Genomic DNA, 18,760 nt, shown 5'->3' on the forward strand with positions numbered 1-18,760 from the left:
TTAGAAAGACACCTTGTAAGGGGGCAGATGGCTCACTTGGGAACTTCTACCCAGAGATGAATGAGGACTGGGGAGAGGAAACCACAAAGGCAGACAAAATAGAGAATGCCTCCTCCCAACCAGGGCAAGGATGTATGAAGACAGACACACAGACTTAATGATAATAAACATTCTAGTCCTTTATTCCAAAAAGAACAGGCCACAGTGTTTAGACAAGGTTTGTTCTGTTTTAAAACAGTTACATGAAAAGAGTCTCTCCCTAGGGGGTTTAGGGGAAAAGACCCTATGCTCTCAGCCCTTAGGGGGTCCCAGCTCCCTCAGGAACTCAGTTGACAGTACGTTTCTAAAAAAATCTATATTCATTTAATGTGAAACCCTACAGGGTTTTTTTTTTTAAAGTACCAAATAAATCATTGGGTCAGTCCAGCAAAGAGGTAATAAGGTATTTATTAAAAACTTTTTCACCCAGAGGCATTTAAAATTTATAATTTAAAACTCATCCCACTACAAAAAGAGGGGGGGGAGAGGGAAGAGAATAAAAACTGTGCAAACATTGACAAAAGGGGAAAAAGACAGACAAGGAGCAGGGGAAGGGGTCTTCTTGTCCATTGAGGATGTCTCTGGATTCCAGCCATACCCCTTACCAAAGGGGGTGGGGGAGGGGTTAGGGGTTGTTGGAGAGGCTGGAGAAGCAGCAGAGGTGAAGGCCAGGTGGGGTTCTTCTATCCAACCCTGGATAGGCCCCACCCAGACCTCCAACAGGGTCAGCACCCTCCATGGTAGGACCTTCAGTAGTGTTGTGGCACTTAAGTCTGCAAGGCAGCCTCTGTATCTGCAACCATCACTCTACTGGAGAGAAAAAAAGAATGGTCAACATGGGCATCTCATAAGAGTAGTTCTCAAAGAGTGTCTAAGTCAAAGGCTTCCAGAGGGACTGAGGTGGTGGGGATGAGGTGGGAAGGAGAGAGATAGATAGAAAAACATCTAAGTGTTCACAGCTCCCCTCAGTGATGGGAGTTCATTTATTATAGAACAAGCCCTGAGCTCCAGGCATTTCTGAAAGCAGCCTTGGCATAAGAAAACAAGAGCTGTATGTGTGGGATGTATGTTTTCACCTGTCCCTCCTGGGGTTTTTATGGGTGGAGTTTTCCATGAGCAGAGCACAAAAGAAGATGGAACAGAGGAATCCCTGTTCTCTGGGGCCTTGGGAACTCCCCTCAATACCACCCAGGATGCCAATCTGGGGTGGGGTCCCTTATGATTACTCTTAGGGATTCCCAGAAAAAACCAGTAAATATGGATAGCCCATGTTGGGAGAGAGAGTGGAGGAACCCTGCCCAGGGCCTTCCAAAGTCACCTACCTCCACCATTATTGTGTCTACGTCCCACTGCAACATGCTGGGAATACCACTCCCCATAACTCCTGCAAAGAGAAAACTGTCACTGCCAAACCTAGTGAGGTTAAGTAGCAGTCCACTCAATTAAATAATTATCTGCACAGAGGAGGACTATATACTAGACACATGATATAAAAATGGCATCTTGTAGAATACTGAAAAAAATACCTAGGCTCACCAGGAGAATGTCTTCTCTGGCTTTAGGGGAGTCACTGCTGAGTGATTCCTGGTAATTTCTTTTTTTTTTTAAGGGGATAGAAGGAGGAACAAGGGAGCATACTCACCCTCTGTCACCTTCCAAAGTGCTCTGGATCTCCTTCAGGACTCCTACAAAGAGAATCAATTCACAAGCATTTATATATTCAGAGATACTATGCAGCTGTTGGGAACACAAAGATAAAGAATATAACTCCCTACCAAGTACTATCTGTATTATAGGTTTCAAGCTACTAAAGCTTAAATATAATAATATGCAACTATAAATTAAGTCTTTGTATCAGCATATAAAAAATAAATACAAAGCAATGAGTTACAAGACAGTTGGGAGGGAGGGCAGGACAGTTGTGTGGTGGTGGTGGCAGGAGGAAGAAAATCAGGAATAGAAAATGGGATGTGAGCTGTGTTATCAAAGAAAAGAGGGGTGCTTTGAGGAAGACACTCCCCCCACAACCTAGAGGTCAGAGAGGAGTTAAGATACCTGATATCCAAATATTTTACAAATGGTGATAGTCACACTTTATGTATATTGTGGGATGGGAATGGGTAGCTTCTCCTGCCAATGATCTCAGGATATTGCCCATAAGGTGAGTGGATTCCCAGAACAAGTCTTTTTTTAATGGCAGGGGAATCATTCCCTCAGTCTCATCTCTCATCTCTCTTCTCAGGTTTCTTGTTAGGATGAGGTGTAATACTCATCTCCATTTCTTGCCCAGTTCAGATCCTCTCAAATTTCCCACTTACTCTCATCACTGAGTAGGGCCCGTTCCATCAATGGTTCCTGACTCCTCCCTGCAAGGAAGAGGAGTCCACAGACCCACTGAATCTTGACCCTGGCACCTCTGGACCTTTTCCCCCATCTTATCCCAACCCGGGTACCAGGGGAGTAATCTAAGGCAAAGTGTGGTCTGGGGATTCTTGTAGGGTCCTCAAAGTCAAAACCCGCTTTTGTAATACACTAGGACATTTAAATTAAAAAGTACTTAGAAGAGCTTTGGGTCAGCTGGTATCACTCTCCAATCTGGCCAATTGGGAAGTATTTAACAAAATAAATAAATCCAATAGAAAACAGATGTTATAGTCAACATGCAGCCTAGAGGGTTCACTGCCTCCACCCCATTCTGATTCCTTTTCACTCCCAGCCCAGAGAGGCATGAAAGGCACCTCCTATCCCTTCATCCAAGACTCACTTGAAGCAACAAACATTTATAAAGGGAGCAAGTTTAGACTCCAGCTCTACTTGGACTCAAAATTTCCTCTTTATTCTAATTCCCATAAAGTCTCCTCCAACATACCCACAGTCTACATGTAGGTTTACTCACCGCCTCCATCTCCTAGGTTCTCCGAATTCCTGCAGGGAGTGGACAAGGTTTTTTTCTAAGAGCCAAGAAGTAACTTTTGCTTAAGTTGGTCAACCCAGCCCCCCAGCCTCCCAATTCTTGCTCCTTCCTGGCTACTGGGGTTGAGTCATTAAAAAAAGGGGGAATTCTTCCATCTGCTTGCAGACCCCCAGCTCCCCTCCTGAACCAGCTCTTCTTACGTACCTGCCTTTGCTTGGAACCCTCTTGACACCTGACCCATTGCGGTGGTTCTTGATGTCGACTGCATCCACTGAACACCGAGGCTCAACCAGCCATTTTGTGGAGAGAGAGAACCTCTCAAACTCGGAGGGTGAGATCAGGTAGAAGCCTGCAGTTAAGTGAAGGGGCAAAGAAACAAGGTGTGAATCTAATGTGAATTCAAGGAGCAAAGGGAGCAGCACCCTGAGCCCCCAGGTCTCAACCTCTATTTATTAGCCTTAGGTTTATAACCCTTGGATCAGCAATCAGTAGCCACAACAATGTTTTAGGAAAAATAGTCTTCTGCTCCCACCCCTACCCAAAGGACAAGACAGGTATAGGGTACAAGGGCATGGGAATGATAGGGAAAACCTGTGTGGTCTGGGAATGGGACCCTAAGGTCACTGTACCTTGACCATATTTGGTGAAGACACAGGAAGCAATACCACTGACGTCTTCCTTGCGGATGCAGCCGTATCGCACCTGGGGCTTGAGGAAGGGCAGGGAGACTACCTGGACATCACCCAGATTTGTGAGGACAGTTAGGTGGTGTTCTCCATAGTCCTCTGTCTTGCAGCTGCCAAAGTGGGCCACGTTGACCCGCCGTACCCTTGAGCCTTCCAATGCAGTGAGTTTTAGTTTCAGCTTTGCACTAACCTTGGGCAAAGTGAATACCTATGGGGGGCAGGGAGAGAAAATGGGGAAAACAACATTATTTATCACCTGAGTTGCCCTCTCTGAGAGCCTAGTCTCTCCAAGGTTATCACTCACAAATCTCTCAGTTGAGACTTTAGACAAACAGGAATTTTCATCTCTCCCTTATGTACAGGCTTGTACACATGCCAATCACATCTCTCAGAAGGATTTCTTCCTCATTCCTCTCTACTGAAGCCTATCACTTCCTTCATCTAGATTCTGCAGAGAAGTTAACTCCTTTAAGAAGCCTTTGTGATTTAACTGTCATCACTCTTCTATCCTAACACTCCTCACTATCATCTACTCTATCTTTCCTTGGGATCTTCCTTCTAGATACCCAGGATCGCGCCTACAGAGCCTACATGATGACCTACTGCTGACGGACTGCCATCCCATCCCCCGAAAGACTTGGGTCCATTTCCAAAGCCCCAGTCTGAGACTACCGTACATAGTAGGGGGCCTGGTCATCTTCTAGATTATGTTAATGGAAGTTGGTAGCAGCTTCTATGCCCAGAAACACTCAGTCCATAATTATTTATTAAGTACTTTTTATTTGCCAGGTCCTTTGCTAAGTGCTAGAGGTACAAAGACAGACACAAGAACTAGCAGAGAAGGCTTGTTTCCATTACTACCTTGAACTGCTCCTCAGACACAACAAGAAGCTGGTGGCTGCCCTGCATGTCCGGGCTCTTTGAGAGGTCATGGGCTGCCTCCAGGGGCTCAGGGAGGGGCATGCCTCGCCCATCTAGGACTAGGATGCTGATCACAGGGGCACGGTGCATCAGTTGGATCTCCTTGGCTATGAGAGAAAGTGAACACTAGTGAGGAGGGGATATACCCCCGATGGATTTCAAGGATTTCCTGTTGTATACAAGGGGAGAGGGTCTGGTCTCCCCCTCCCCTTTCCTCCAACCCCCCACCCCCACCAAGGTCAGGCCCTCCTATCCACCACTCACCCTGTTCAGCTCTGATAGGTTCCTCCATTCTCCTATCTGGAGGTGGTACACGCAAGGAAAAGGCGTAGACTGTGCCACCATTGGTGCCTACCCACAGGGAAGGGCAGTGGCAAGAATCTGTGAAGATACAAAGAGTCCTGAGCCACCCATCTCCCTGGAGGAGGGGTAGATTATTGCAGTACATCTACTTTATAGGTAGCCTAAAAGACAGAAGATTAACCTAGATAGAACAGCAAATCATTGTGGACACGAGATCAATTCTATGGGGTCGTTTCCCCTTTCCCCATCTCACATATACAAGGTTCACATTCTCTATCCTAGAAAGTTCACTGCCCACTATTTTCTTATACTTAATTATTATACTTAATAAGTAGAAAAATGCAGACTCAAAGCTAGTTCTCTGATTCTATGCATCCTGAACATGACAGGAGGCCAAGGGACAGTTCTGAATTCTCAATGGTTCTCTCTCTCTCTCTCTCCATATATTATATCTATCTATCTATCTATCTATCTATCTATCTATCTATCTATCTATCTATCTATCTATTGCCCATCAGAATAGAAATAATGTTAAGCCAGTCAGTGGTTATTCCCCCTTTGACCCACATTCCCCACTCCTTTCCCCAGCCCAAGTGGATCAAACAGAGGCTGCTCACTGTCCCGAATGTAGGTATCAGCAAAGTAGAGGGTCCGGACGAAGCCAGTGAATGAGTCCTCTGCTGACCTCGCCTCGATCTTCCTCTGCACTGGAGCCAGCTCCATATTTTGCAAACCTACTCTATCTACTCTGGCGTTCGATTCCTGCAACTAAGCCAGAGATGGGGTTAGAGAAGTGGCAGATGGGAGAGGAATAGAGTATGGTACTAGACCCAGAAAGGAAAGGGGTATGTAAAACCATAGCACTCCTGGGTTGATACCCTAAAAAGATCAAAGAGAGGAAAAGGATCCATGTGTGCAAAAATATTGATAGCAATTAGAAACTAAGGGAGTACCTACCTGTTGGGTTGGCAATGGTAAATGAATGTAATGCAAAATAATGTGCTCTAAGAAATGATAAAATGGATATATGCAGAGGAAATTTGAAAGAACTCTGAGGTTGGAGAAGGAAAATGAATAGAAAGTAAGAATACAATGTCAACAATGATACCAAGAAAAGCAACTATGAAAGATTTAAGAACTCCAATACAAATGATAAATCATGAGTGCAGAAGACTAGAGTGATAATCTGGGTGATGGGCTTAAAATACAGGAGGAGATATTTTTGGACATGGCCAACATGGGAGTTTGGTTTTCCTCATTATGTGTAGACATGCTATTTAGAGGTAGAGGAAGCAAGAGGGAGTGATGCATTTGCTCATTAGGGTCAAGGTGCCTGTTCATGGAAGGCAGATATCCTGCCTACCCTTTTGCGGATCCAAGAGCACTTCTCAGTGTGAGGTACCCCTCTCTCTGCCTAAGGCAGTCAAGGTACTGAGGGAGGGGAAAAGAAGCAGAGCCCAAAGGGAAAGGTTAAAGAATTAGCCTCTTCCCCTCTCTCTCCAGGCTTACCTCTCCTGAGTTGTTAGCCATGCGCCGCTTGCGACCAGATGCTCTACTTCGGCTCATTCTTCTGAATGATTGCCGCAAGGATTTCTTCAGAGACTTTACACGAGACAGGGGACCTTCCATAGCTAACTGATCACTGGGGTGCAGCGTACATCTAGGGATGGCCAGACAAAGGTCAGAGTCCCTTAAGTGGAGGACTGGATATCCATGTAGAAGATTGAAAGGGGGGCGGCTAGGTGGCGTAGTAGATAAAGCATCGGCCTTGGAGTCAGGAGTACCTGGGTTCAAATCTGGTCTCAGACACTTAATAATTACCCAGCCGTGTGGCCTTGGGCAAGCCACTTAACCCCATTTGCCTTGCAAGAACCTAAAAAAAAAGATTGAAAGGGAGGGAAGGAAACATATTCATCCTTCCTTCTCTTAAAGGAGGTGAGACAGAACTACTGAGGTGACAAGATATGGCCAAGAGACCTCACCACAAAATCTCTGACTTCCCTGTAAGACTCAGCTCAAATCCTACCTTCTTCAGGAAGTCTTTTCTATTCTCCTTACCTTCTAGTACCTTTTCTATGAGACTACCTTCCAATATAATTATATCTTGCATATATATATATATATATATTTACCCGTTGTCTTCTCCATTAGAATGTGTGTTCTTTGAAGGCAACAACTATTTTTTATAAAATATATTTTGTATTAATGAATCAAGACAACTCTGAAGTATTTATGATGAAAAATGCTACCCATTCCCAGAGAAAGAGCTGATAATACCTAAATCCAGACTGAAGCAAACTTTATTTTTTTTTTTTGCAAGGCAAATGGGGTTAAATGGCTTGCCCAAGGTCACACAACTAGGTAATTATTATGTGTCTGAGGCCAGATTTGAACTCAGGTACTCCTGACTCCAAGGCCAGTGCTCTAACCACTGCACCACTTAGCCGGCTCAAAACTTTATTTTTTGAAGGTTTTTTCACAACATGACTATTATGGAAATGTTTTGCATGATCACCTGTTGACCTATTTCTTTTTTTTTTTTGCAAGGTAAATGGGGTTAAGTGGCTTTCCCAAGGCCACACGGCTGGGTAATTATTAAGTGACTGAGACCGGATTTGAACCCAGGTACTCCTGACTCCAGGGCCGGTGCTTTATCCACTACGCCACCTAGCCGCCCCCAATTGATCTATTTCAAATTGTGTGATACCCAGATCCTTCCCTGACCCAATCTTTCTCCCCAAGAGAGGTGCCACTCACTTGACAAAAACCTGTCTCTTCTGCTGGTGATCAAAGAGTCCAAAGCCATGACTTGTGCCAAAGGCCACCAGTTTCCACTCCGAGTGCAAGGCCAGTGAGGTGACAACTGCTGGAGGCTGACACTGTACCAGGATGAAAGGCTGAAATCCTGGCTCAAAGCAGATGGGCCCTGGTCGAGCTCGAAGCCTCTCATGCCCCTTCCACCGATAGCCTTCCTGGTCCTGCAACAAGTTAGCTTCCACGTGGGTCACCACCTGCTCTGCCTCTTCATCGTTCAACTCTAACACAAGCACCTAGGGGGAGAGGAACTGAGAGGTCAGCTGCCTGAAAGCAGAAGGGCCCAAACCTTGGCACCTACCACATGAGCTGCAGCCCACAGACAAGAGATTGGAGGCACTGATTAATGGGAGGTAGGAGGGGCAGGGGCGCAGAACCCCCACTCTTTCCCTCATTCTTACCTGCCCTGCAGTCCCTGCCACTGCCAAGTAACCACTATATTTGCAAAGGAAGATCTTCTGAATGCCCAATCGAGGGTCATCACTGTAGGGGTCGAAGGAGCCAACCTGACGAAATTGGAAGGAAGACATGAGACCTTCCAATTCAGCCCTGAAAACACAAGTTTCCCCAATGCCCACAACCCTGCCCATTCCTAAGGGAGTACCTGCTTGGCCTTACCTTCCTCAGGGGGGGCCACTCATCCTCCCCTAGTGCGTTGAGGTTGTCATTGGGGTCAGTGTCAGTGAGGAACACACGAACTGTGCTTAGTTTATAGAGCAGGCGTAGGCAGACACCTGAGGCATCCCAGAACCTCACTGTGCCATCTTCATGCCTATGGGCAGAGTAAGCATTGATGGAGGAGAAAAGAAGGGGTGAGCTTAGGTAGGGAGACAGAGATGATGCAGTAGAGTGGGGACACACTCTGGGGAAATAAGAGAGGAGTGACCCAACACACCTGCCCTGTGTGAGATGCACTATCACAATCACTTACCCAGTGAGCAGCAGGTCCCTCTGAGGAGGATCTGGGGCCAGACTGGTGCCCCCATCGATGGGCCACACCTGAAAAATGAGACCAGACCTCAAACACTGAGCAAATAAAGACTGGAAATGCTAGAGGGGAAGGCCAGTTTTTTAAAAAAATTTATTTATTTTGAATTTTACAAATTTTCCCCTAATTTTGCTTCCCTATCCCCAATCCTCTACAGAAGGCAGTCTGTTATAATCTTTACATTGTTTCCATGGTATACACTAATGTGAGTTGAATGTGATGAGAGAAATTATATCCTTAAGTAAAAAAAAAATACAGTATAAGAGATAGCAAAATTACATAATAAGATGTTTTTTTTTTAATTAAAAGAAACAGTCTTTTGTCTCTGTTCAAACAACACAATTCTTTCTCTGGATACAGATGGTATTCTCCATTACAGATACCCTAAAATTGCATCTGATTGTTGCACTCATAGAATGAGCAAGTTCATTAAGATTCATCATCACCCCCATGTTGTATACAATGTTCTTCTGAATTTTTGTACAACTGATGTTTTTACCCATTTTTATGGTTTCTTCAGGGTATAGACCCAGTAGTGGTTTTGTTGGATCAAAGGATTTGCACATTTTTGTTGCCCTTTGGGCCAGTTTTAACATGGGTATAATCTCCCTGATATAACTATCTCGCAATTTAACTTTTAGAAAAATGTGTGAGGAAGAAGGGAGGGCCATGGGATGCAAGGACCTTCAGGCTGTAAACATACCATGGTGGAGTAGTGAGAATTCTGTTTGTTTCCAGCTGCAATGATCCTCTCCCACAATTTCAGGGAGATGCTAGAAACATGGTGGGAGCAGGTAATGGCAGAACAGTGAAGGGATGCCAGGTATGGGGCTTGGATGGCTGGCCAGCCTGGTGTCTTCAAGTCAATCACTACCAACTCCTCTTCGGCCAACACCACCATAGCATAAGGCTCATCAAAGTCTGGGGAGAAAGGATAAGATCAGATTCAGCAGTTTTAGGCTCTCTGGTAAAGCAAGAAAAAAAACACAATTTGTCCTAGCCCACCAGGAGGCAGTCTCATCTCCCCAAATCTAGGCTACCATTCCATAATCCAAATCTGAAGCCTAGCAACATTCCCTAGAAAGCTGTACACATATATGGTGGTTACCCACAACCAAAATTCCTCCACCGACAGATACTGTTGACCATGATAGGTAACCCAGGGCCTGCTGCAGCAAAGCAAGGACTCTTATGTTGGCTAAGTTCTAAAAGCAGGAAAATCAGATCACAGAAATGCCCTCTACCCATTCTTACATTAGGCTCTCTCTGGGGGCAGAACCATATTAGTCCCCACCCCTGGCTCCCTGTAACCTACTGAAAGTAACTAATTTCCATCTAGTTTTATTAAAATAATATTTTTGTCATTTCCGTAGGAGTCCCCAGCCTTGGCTTTGCTGACTATATCCACACTTACTGATCCCTCCTATTCAAACTCGGATTTGGGAATCTTTCCCGGAAGATACACCCTTACTCCCACATATCAGGTCACTTGACTGAGTGTGTGTGTGTGTAGGAAGTAGGGATAAGCTCCCAGGACAGGTGACAGGAAAGGAACAGGCCCACCTTCAAAAACCCCACTGGTTATAAATAGCTCGTTGGGTTCAATCAGTGCCTTGCACACCCTTTAGGACAAGATTGTTACAAGGTTGAACTCATTTCAGAGACAGAACTCTGTGATCCTTCCCAGGGGAATCCCAACAGAATGAAAGTCTTGTCTTTTCTTATCCACTTAACCTACCACACTAGAAAACGAAAAGACTATTGACCTCCCAGTCCTTCAGCCCCCCAGTTTCACCTCCTAATTTTGGCAATCCTAGTCCCCAGTCCCTGAAGCTCCCAATCTTTTTATAAAACTTCTGTATTTAGGAAAGATCTGTGATTTTGTTAACATACAGAATTTCCAGGAATGCTGCCTCCATAATTAACAAAGCTCCAAGTCTGCATTGTTTAAGCCCTGAGTTGCCAAAAGCAAAAATCAATTAAATAATTTAAGTAATGTGAAAAAGCTAATAACTAATAATGCTTTTATCTTAAGAGGGTAGGTGCTATAATTATTTCCATTTTTCAGATGAGAAAAATGACTTGCCCAGGCTAGTAAAAGTTTAAAGTAGAATTTGAACTTAGACCTTTATGATATCTAGCCCTCAAGTCATTGTACCACTTAGCTTATTATAGGTCAAGATTTTTGGCCAAGAAACCACAGATTGAAAATAATTTTCATAGATGAGAACAAGCCAATATGAAAATGACACAGCTAGTACATTTTCTAATTGGTAAAAATGACAACAATCTAAATTAAATCCCAGCAAGGTAGTAAAAAAAACCAAATCAAACAAAATTTTATCAAGATTATTCCAAATAATTATTTGATATCTCTATCATTATGAACGTTGCCCTAAGTATACATTGTGCCTTGAGATACTAATGACCGTATGAAATCAGTCCAATTAGCAAGAGTTAAAAACTTGAACTTTTGTGGTTTGAAAATGATGCGTGTCACCTACACAAGCACTCATATTTGCCTATAAACTAGGAAAGGGAATTATAAAATCTGTTTAGAAATTTACCAAGTGAAGAGTTTCAGGAGTTTAAATTTATTAAGGTTTTTTTTTTTAAATAATGCATTTTCTTTCCAATTAGTTAACAAAAACTAATGACATCAGGGAAGATGGACACATGGAAATCATATTTCAATAAAACACCACCTTTATATTATAGTGGATTAAATGAGTATCATAATTTAGTAACAAATCCAATCAACAATCCTCTTCTTCCCCTCTACAATTTTGAATAGTTCTGCCGTAATTAAATGCAATTCACTTGAAAGTCAAGACATCACATTTATGATGTTATCAGTGCCCTTCAAGAATAAAAGATGACAACTATTTTTGTTAAGTATTTTGTTCAGCTGTGGCAGACCCTAAAACTATGAATCAAACTAAACTAAAAAGAACCTATCCACTGAATCACTGCATTACAAGATTTAAAAAATAAAACAAACCAACATGAAATTACATTGCCCTTTGCTAAAATATGAATATGTAATGATGGTCAATTAATTTTAGTGAAAGTAAAAGTTTTTCATACTATTAAAATAAAAATGACTAAAATATTTATTTCATCTTTACCTCATCTTTTAAAATTCTTACTTTTTTGGTATAGTTTTTTTTTAATAAAAGAAATATTTTATTTATTTTGAACTTTACAATTTTTCTTTTTGGTATAGGTTTTATGATGTACATACTCCTTTAGAATGCATATTCATTATGGAAAATCTGATTACCTGGGAAGAAGACAGAGAACAAAGGGGATCTCCTATTTGCTGATTATTCCTTAAGATGTTATATATGTTTTCTTTTTCTTTCCCTTTTTTGGTTTCAAAATGTTGGGATGGAGGTGGTAATAGTCAAAGATTAACCCCAAATTGGCCTGACTGTTATTTCTTGGAAGTAATCCATTTTAGCTATATCCCATCACTGAGAATTGGTAAGGGCAGGGCCTACTGTTCATTATAGGTGGAGAAAGATGGGGCAAGTGTCTTGCTCAGGGTCACAAAATCTGTATAGATGCAGAAAATAGAACACCAAAGGAACTGACCAGAATTCCCTCTAATGCATTTCTTCTTCCCAGGTAGTCTGTATCAAGAACAGGAGTTCCCTGCCTGGGGGACAAGAAGCTAATAAAGAAAGCATGGGGAATATTTAGTTAATAACTGTTCATCCTATTGAAATATTACAAGTGGCAGGGTTGGTGATAATTAATAATTTAAGGTACTAACAATTTAATCCAGTATTATGTAATGCAGGGCCACCCAACCTTACTTTTAAAAGTTTTTATTGAAATAATACACTAATATATTTTGATTTGCCATTTTAGTGAGAGCTCTGTGGTAGCTCAGCTTCATTTACTAAAGTGACTCCATGGGGGGGGTGTCACATTTTGGACAGCCCTGATACAATGGATAGATGTCTGGACTTGAGTTCACATGTCATCCTGAATGCAAAATATTTACTTGTGTGACCTTAGAGGGTTCTTCTCACTCTGGACCTAAAATTTCTAGAATCAGGATTATCAGCCCTGTTCACCAATCAGATACAAAGCAAGAAACAAAGTAGAGCCTTTACATAATTTGGAGGGTGGGGTCTCTTTTAAAAACCACCAAGAATTAAACTGCTGCTTGACAAAAATCAGAAGAGTCTCAATAATTTATTTGATTGTATTCTGATAAACATTTAACAACTTTATGATACTAATACTGAAGAAAGGATTCATTATGAAAAAATTTCTCTGTTTTATTTTTGGGGACATGTATTTTAAACTAATTTTTCTTTTTTAAAAAAAATGCATGTTTAAAATCAATGACTTAAAAAAATGATAGGCCACAGAAATACAAATGAGATTGACCTATTATAAAGAATTGTCATTTATAGAATTAAATTTTGTTTTTCAAATAGTTGAGTCTTATGAAATTTTTTTCTTCCCAATATCTTTATGAGACCCTAATCCTTTCCATCCTTACAAAGAAAAAAACTTAGGGAGGACAACAGCGCCTTCTTTATCCCCTTAGTGTTATTTTGTATTTTAGCAATTTGTGCCCTTATCTCCTTGACTACATCATTATGCCAAATCCCCTGAAGGCAGGAACCCTGTCTTACTTGTTTTTTCACCTTTAAAGCTTAGCACAGAAGGTGACAATGTCCTTAGTTAAAGTTTGTTGTTGAATTCAGTGACTTAGCAGCATTACACAGAAATCAGTGACAGGTGCAGGCACAAAGTCATTGGACTATATGATGGCCTGGGGAACAGTAACTAGGTATGCCAGGCTCTCCAGATGAGGAAGTAGAAGGAAAAATTCAAGTAGGAAAAACCTTGGTAGGCACAGGAGAATACAGAAGCAGGCAGGACCAGAGTAGGCTAGGGACTGCCCTGCCCTTTCTTCTCCAGCTCAAAAGGCCTCATTAAATTGGAATAATTAGGAGGAGGAACTCCTACTCTCTCTTTCTTCCTCCAGGTTTCAATATCAGCCCCCTTTGATCTCACCCAAGTTAGAAGACTGATTCACCCCTGTGCTATTCAATTCAGGTTGTGCCCAGTTACTGAAAGGGAAGACAAGGCTCTTAAAGCCAAACAGACTACACATTCCCCTACCCCCAACTTATTTTCCTTAACACACAGGAGATACTTAAGAGTAGATTTTTAAGCAGAAAGTCATGACCAAGAGCAATAATTACAACACATAGCTGTAATAGTACAAGAGAATTAGCATTGACATGGGGGACAAACTTTACCTCTATGTAACCTTGGGAAAAATAACTTAACTTTCCTAAAGTATAACATGAAGGGGTCCTCTAAGGTCCTTCCTTACCTGGTATGATTTTTAGTCTGGGAGAGTATGACAAATATGAGCTCCACTACCTGCTGTGCCTCAGTGTATTAAGCCAAATTAGTACTGTATAGTTTTGGGGAATTACCACAGAGTACTTTCCTCCCAACAATCCCACCAGGTGAGGCAGGTAGCTAATTATTTTACAGATGTGGAAACCACGGATCAGAAAGGTGATGCAATGTGCTCCAAGTAAGCCCCAAACTCCTCCAAACCACCTGGTAGTCTGACCTCAATTCCTTTTTTTAGGTTTTTGCAAGGCAAATGGGGTTAAGTGGCTTGCCCAAGGCCACACAGCTAGGTGATTATTAAGTGTCTGAAATCGGATTTGAACCCAGGTACTCCTGACTCCAAGGCTGGTGCTTTATCCACTATACCACCTAGCCACCCCTATCTGACCTCAATTCTAATGCTCAATTATATCAGGGCTAAGTGGTGATGGGGGTGGGGGGCAAGGAATCAGGGTTTGCCACAGGTGCAGGGAATGCACAGTTTCAGCTTTTTCCCGGTTCCTCTGTCCCTCTTTTCAATTCAAATACATATTGAGGCCTATTACAGGGAGAGAGAGACTTGAAGTCATTGAGATCCGGGTTCAAGTCTAGCTTCTGACATATATTGGCTTTATGAACCTGAGTTAAGCCAGCTTCTCAAATGTTCTAGGTTAGTAGTGTCAAAAAGAAACAAAAGCCACTGAACTGTAAGAATTCCTGCAGGTATATATTGACTTAGAAAATCCTATACCTTCACTATAGGGAAGGTATCAACTTGCATGGGCAGAAGGGAGTTTCCTCCCTTATTCCTTATATTAATGAAATCATAGATCTAGCCCCCCATCCCTTTCAAAGACAGGTAGGTGGGCCTAGATGGGAAGACCTGAGTTCAAATTAGGTCTCAGATTCTTTTTAAGACGTGTGACCCAGGGTGAGTCATTTAACCTGCGTCTGACCAAAGTCTACTGTGAAATGAAGATGATGATCAGATCTATCTCCAAGGGCTGTTTTGAAGGCAAAATGAGACACTATTTGTCAAGCATTTACTTAGTAACTGGCATATAGTAGGTGATATGTCAATGTTGATGATGATTATTATAATTATAACATTAATATATGACATATTATTAAGTTATTATTATATATATTACTACATTGGCAAAAGGGAGTTTCCTCATCTAGTAGTTCCCTATTATTAATGAAATCACAAATCGAGTTCCCATTCCTATTAGAGATAAGTAAAAGGGAAGTGGATAAAGGGCTGGACCTGCAATCAGGAAGACCTGAGTTCAAATCATACCCAAGAGTCTTTGTAGCGGTGCATCTCTGGGCAAATCACTTAACTCCTGTTTGCCTCGGTTTCTTCAAAATGTGAATTGAGGATAATTACTGGATCTATCTCCAGGGATCATTGTGAGGATTAAATATGCCTTTCCCCCTTCCCTCCTATTCCCTCTATTCCCATGTGGAGGCTTCCTTTCTCTTCACCTGCAGACCCGCATCTGAGATAAGATACCCAAAAGAAGTCCAGCCTACCAGAATCAGTCTCTGTGAGGACAGTAAAGTCAATGACTCGAGAGGTAAAGTCAAATGCTGTTTCCTGGTTCCCATGAATCACAGAGATGCTGTGCCGATCTCCATAACTGGCTCGGGGCATGCCACCCTGGAAGATGATGTAGGGCATCCTGGGGGTGGGGAAATCAAAGTAGAAGACAGAATGACCAATCTCAATCCCCTCAGGTTTGGGTTCTGCCAGGGGAAGTGGGGGCTTCTTCCTACTTTTCTGGAGAGGGTCACTAGACAAAGAGGACAATCTAAGAGACCCCATGGCTTGTCTTGGCCTAGGCAGTGTGATACAACTTGTCTTCTAGCTGGGAGATTGTGAAAAATTCTAGGGTTAAAAATAGGTCTCCCATTCATTGGAGTTGGATGGGTATGTATAAAGGATTAAAGTTTATAAATGACTCGGGTATCTTTCCCCTCCTTTCCCAGAAGAACCTAAATGATTTTACTTAGCTTTCCTTTCTTATGTCCAATTCCTATTCCCCAATGGGGGTTAGGGACTTCCACTCAAGATAAATGGTAGAATGGAAACCATCATTAATGTGTCCCTACCAAGCAGAAAAGTGTGCACTTATTTAGGGAACTCAGGTCATTTCCCTTGGGGACAAGGGTAGGGAGTAGGTGTTAGAAGAGAAAGAAAAGAAAAAAAATCCCAGAGACATACCCTTTCCTGGTCCTCAGCCAAAATATTTTAGAAATAGCTTTGCAGGGGTAAGGACCTGAAGTAAAAAGGACAAATGCAATTGGTTAGAAAACAGAGGTTCACTTCATCAAGGATAGACTCATATGTCTGAAGATTCATAGAGATCTGCTGAGAAGACCAAAGCTTGGGGTCCCTGGCTGAAACTAGGTCCACCCAGGATCACTGACCATAAGGCACTCTGCTTTGCAAGGGCTCAGGATGCTGGGCTTCACTGGATACTTTCCACTGGCAGTAGCTCCCATCATAATGACAACTGACAATGCAACCTCCATCTCGCTGCCAGCAGGCATTCTCCAATTGCTAGAGAAGGGGAGAGGTGGGAAGGATGTCAAAATTAGGTAGGCAGTTTTTTTCCATCACCTAAAACTCCCTTCCCCAGTTTAAAGACAGAGGAATAGTACCAAAGCATGATGCAATGGAAAGAGTCAGAAGACCTGCGTTTGAATACTTATTCTGCAACCTCTGAAGCCATTTTCTCATTTGTTAAATTAGGGGATTGAACTAGATGATATAAAGTCCCTCCAGTTCCATACTAGGATCCTATAGAAGCTCTTCTAAAGTGTCCAATATAGAGTTCATAGGGTATATCAAGGGGTCTATTTACGCCACCCTTGTCTTTCATCAATACCACTCATCAAAGGACACTGAACTGATGCCAAATCTACTGACTCACAGCCCCTGGGCACACTACCTACCTGGCCACACAGGAAGTGGTGGAGCACTCTTCTCTTTTGAAGGTCCCAGATGATGATAAGGCCCCTGCTATAGCCAATCAGAACTTGAGTAGGATCCTGGGGGTGTTCTTGCAATGTCTCCACCATCTCAAATGCCCGCCAGTGCTGTGCATCTTTAGGCAACCTAGACATAGGGAATTGGCAGAGAGGTTCCTGCTATGGCTCAAGACTCTGTGGTGAGGAAGGGGGGAGAGGAGAGCATGATGCTGATTGACAGCTCGGTGAGGCTAACACTAGGGGGTTGTGTTCTCCCCTCGCCCTACCTGCTACTGATTTAATATAGTCTGAGCAGGGAAAGGATTCCCAACTATCCCAGAAACGGTGAATCCTAGCAAATCTACAGATGTTCGTTTAGCATAAATTAATATGTATCCTCCAATATTCAACTAGAGGCCCAGGCTCCTTGTTGGAAGCCCAGCTGTCTTCAAAGGACATAATGTTCTCAAAGGCCCAAATATGATGGGAAGCCCCACCCCAGAAGCTGGTTATGATGAAGTCGTGCTTTGGGATCAGTCCAATAGCTTGAAAAAAGAATGGCACGTGGTATTCAATGGCTATCCCAAAATGAAGTTCAAATTTGAACATGCCTCAAATTACCCAAGTATAATCAACAAGAGGGAAAGTCTTTCCTCCCCCTGCTGAGAGCACGAGCTATCCTGAAACATATATCCAACTTGCTTTAGTCCTGAAATGGATAATTGAATAAGCTCTAAGTCTTATGTATAGTGTCACTACTGTCCTAAAAACTGACTGCCACCTTTCCTTTCTCCCAACTCACTTAGGCTTCCTGACCCCTTTCAGGTTATACCTTGCACAAAACTACTTGCTCAAGGCTAACCTTAGCCTCACTTGGCGAAGGTCTGCTGAGACCCTCAGCATGGCTCACCATTGTAAGACAGCCTCAGTACTGATAGTCTGGTCCTCCAGCATCTGGAAAGAGGGCAGCTTCTCCACAAACACATTGCCACTTTCAGTACCCAGATATAGCAGCTCTTGGGAGGAATGAGGCAGGATCACTGTGATCTGGGTGGCGCTGGGGGCAGCCCTGCAAACAGGAAAATTCACTCTTATATTCCAACTGCTGAAATCCCCAATTAAGGCAGAAAAGTTGGGTGATCATGAGGTCCAGGGAAGGTAGGAGGGGGCAGGTTGTCTCTGTCCGTGAAACCCTACTCCTAAAAAGTCAAACTCTCTCCTTCTGGACTCTCCCCACCTCCAGAGTATGCCGTGCTTTGGAAAAACAGAAATCGCCCTAAGATGATTAAACAGACCTCTGGACAGAAATACAAACATATCAGTTACTCTCCAAACCCAGACAGAGGGTTGTGAACTCTGAAATTTCAATGCTTTTAACACCATGCTGGAAAAACAAACCTGAGACTTTCAGATGCCCACTAGGTACCCTACCCATTCATTTGGGCAGCTCCCATTCCAGCTGCTCCCCTAAGTTGACTCTAGCTACAAACTGAAGCCATGATCTGGGCTCATACAAAGGTGAACCAAGCTCTCTGCTGGTACCAGGAGCAAGAAGAAGTGGGGCTAGAATTTGGACTCTTCATTAAAGTCTAGAGAGGCATCAACAACTAGGCTCTGGGACTTACCCTGGGGGGCCCCGAAGTGTGGAGAATTTCTCTTCATGCAGCTCAGATACCCCATCTCTCTGATTTAGGCTCCAGAGGTGCAGGCTGTTGTCATCCAGTAAGGTGATCAGTTGGCACTGGG

General features: G+C 42.9%; 1 protein-coding gene across 6 annotated transcripts in view; it reads right to left on the bottom strand.

The window, feature by feature from the left end:
- Positions 1-618: 618 nt before the first annotated feature.
- The window catches only part of LLGL2 (LLGL scribble cell polarity complex component 2), a 66,960-nt gene continuing 48,818 nt past the window's right edge, over positions 619-18,760 (bottom strand). For 4 of the 6 annotated variants that reach the window (XM_074224572.1, XM_074224576.1, XM_074224573.1 and 1 more), the window contains exons 5-26: positions 18,640-18,755; positions 17,925-18,083; positions 17,000-17,162; positions 16,472-16,604; positions 16,266-16,320; positions 15,575-15,723; positions 9,369-9,586; positions 8,609-8,676; positions 8,296-8,449; positions 8,079-8,183; positions 7,621-7,913; positions 6,373-6,523; positions 5,481-5,631; positions 4,825-4,941; positions 4,501-4,667; positions 3,583-3,847; positions 3,158-3,302; positions 2,936-2,964; positions 2,358-2,405; positions 1,682-1,724; positions 1,362-1,423; positions 619-849 (exon numbers count right to left, since the gene is read on the bottom strand). In XM_074224572.1, the coding sequence (XP_074080673.1) occupies positions 842-849; positions 1,362-1,423; positions 1,682-1,724; positions 2,358-2,405; positions 2,936-2,964; positions 3,158-3,302; positions 3,583-3,847; positions 4,501-4,667; positions 4,825-4,941; positions 5,481-5,631; positions 6,373-6,523; positions 7,621-7,913; positions 8,079-8,183; positions 8,296-8,449; positions 8,609-8,676; positions 9,369-9,586; positions 15,575-15,723; positions 16,266-16,320; positions 16,472-16,604; positions 17,000-17,162; positions 17,925-18,083; positions 18,640-18,755 (2,799 nt within the window). In that variant the 3' untranslated portion in view covers positions 619-841. The remainder of the gene's footprint in view (positions 850-1,361; positions 1,424-1,681; positions 1,725-2,357; positions 2,406-2,935; positions 2,965-3,157; positions 3,303-3,582; positions 3,848-4,500; positions 4,668-4,824; positions 4,942-5,480; positions 5,632-6,372; positions 6,524-7,620; positions 7,914-8,078; positions 8,184-8,295; positions 8,450-8,608; positions 8,677-9,368; positions 9,587-15,574; positions 15,724-16,265; positions 16,321-16,471; positions 16,605-16,999; positions 17,163-17,924; positions 18,084-18,639; positions 18,756-18,760) is intronic. The other 2 variants (XM_074224574.1, XM_074224575.1) reach the window with 2 other exon arrangements.

The sequence above is a fragment of the Macrotis lagotis genome, chromosome 2 (genome assembly GCF_037893015.1).
Source record: "Macrotis lagotis isolate mMagLag1 chromosome 2, bilby.v1.9.chrom.fasta, whole genome shotgun sequence".
Lineage (NCBI taxonomy): Eukaryota > Metazoa > Chordata > Mammalia > Peramelemorphia > Peramelidae > Macrotis > Macrotis lagotis.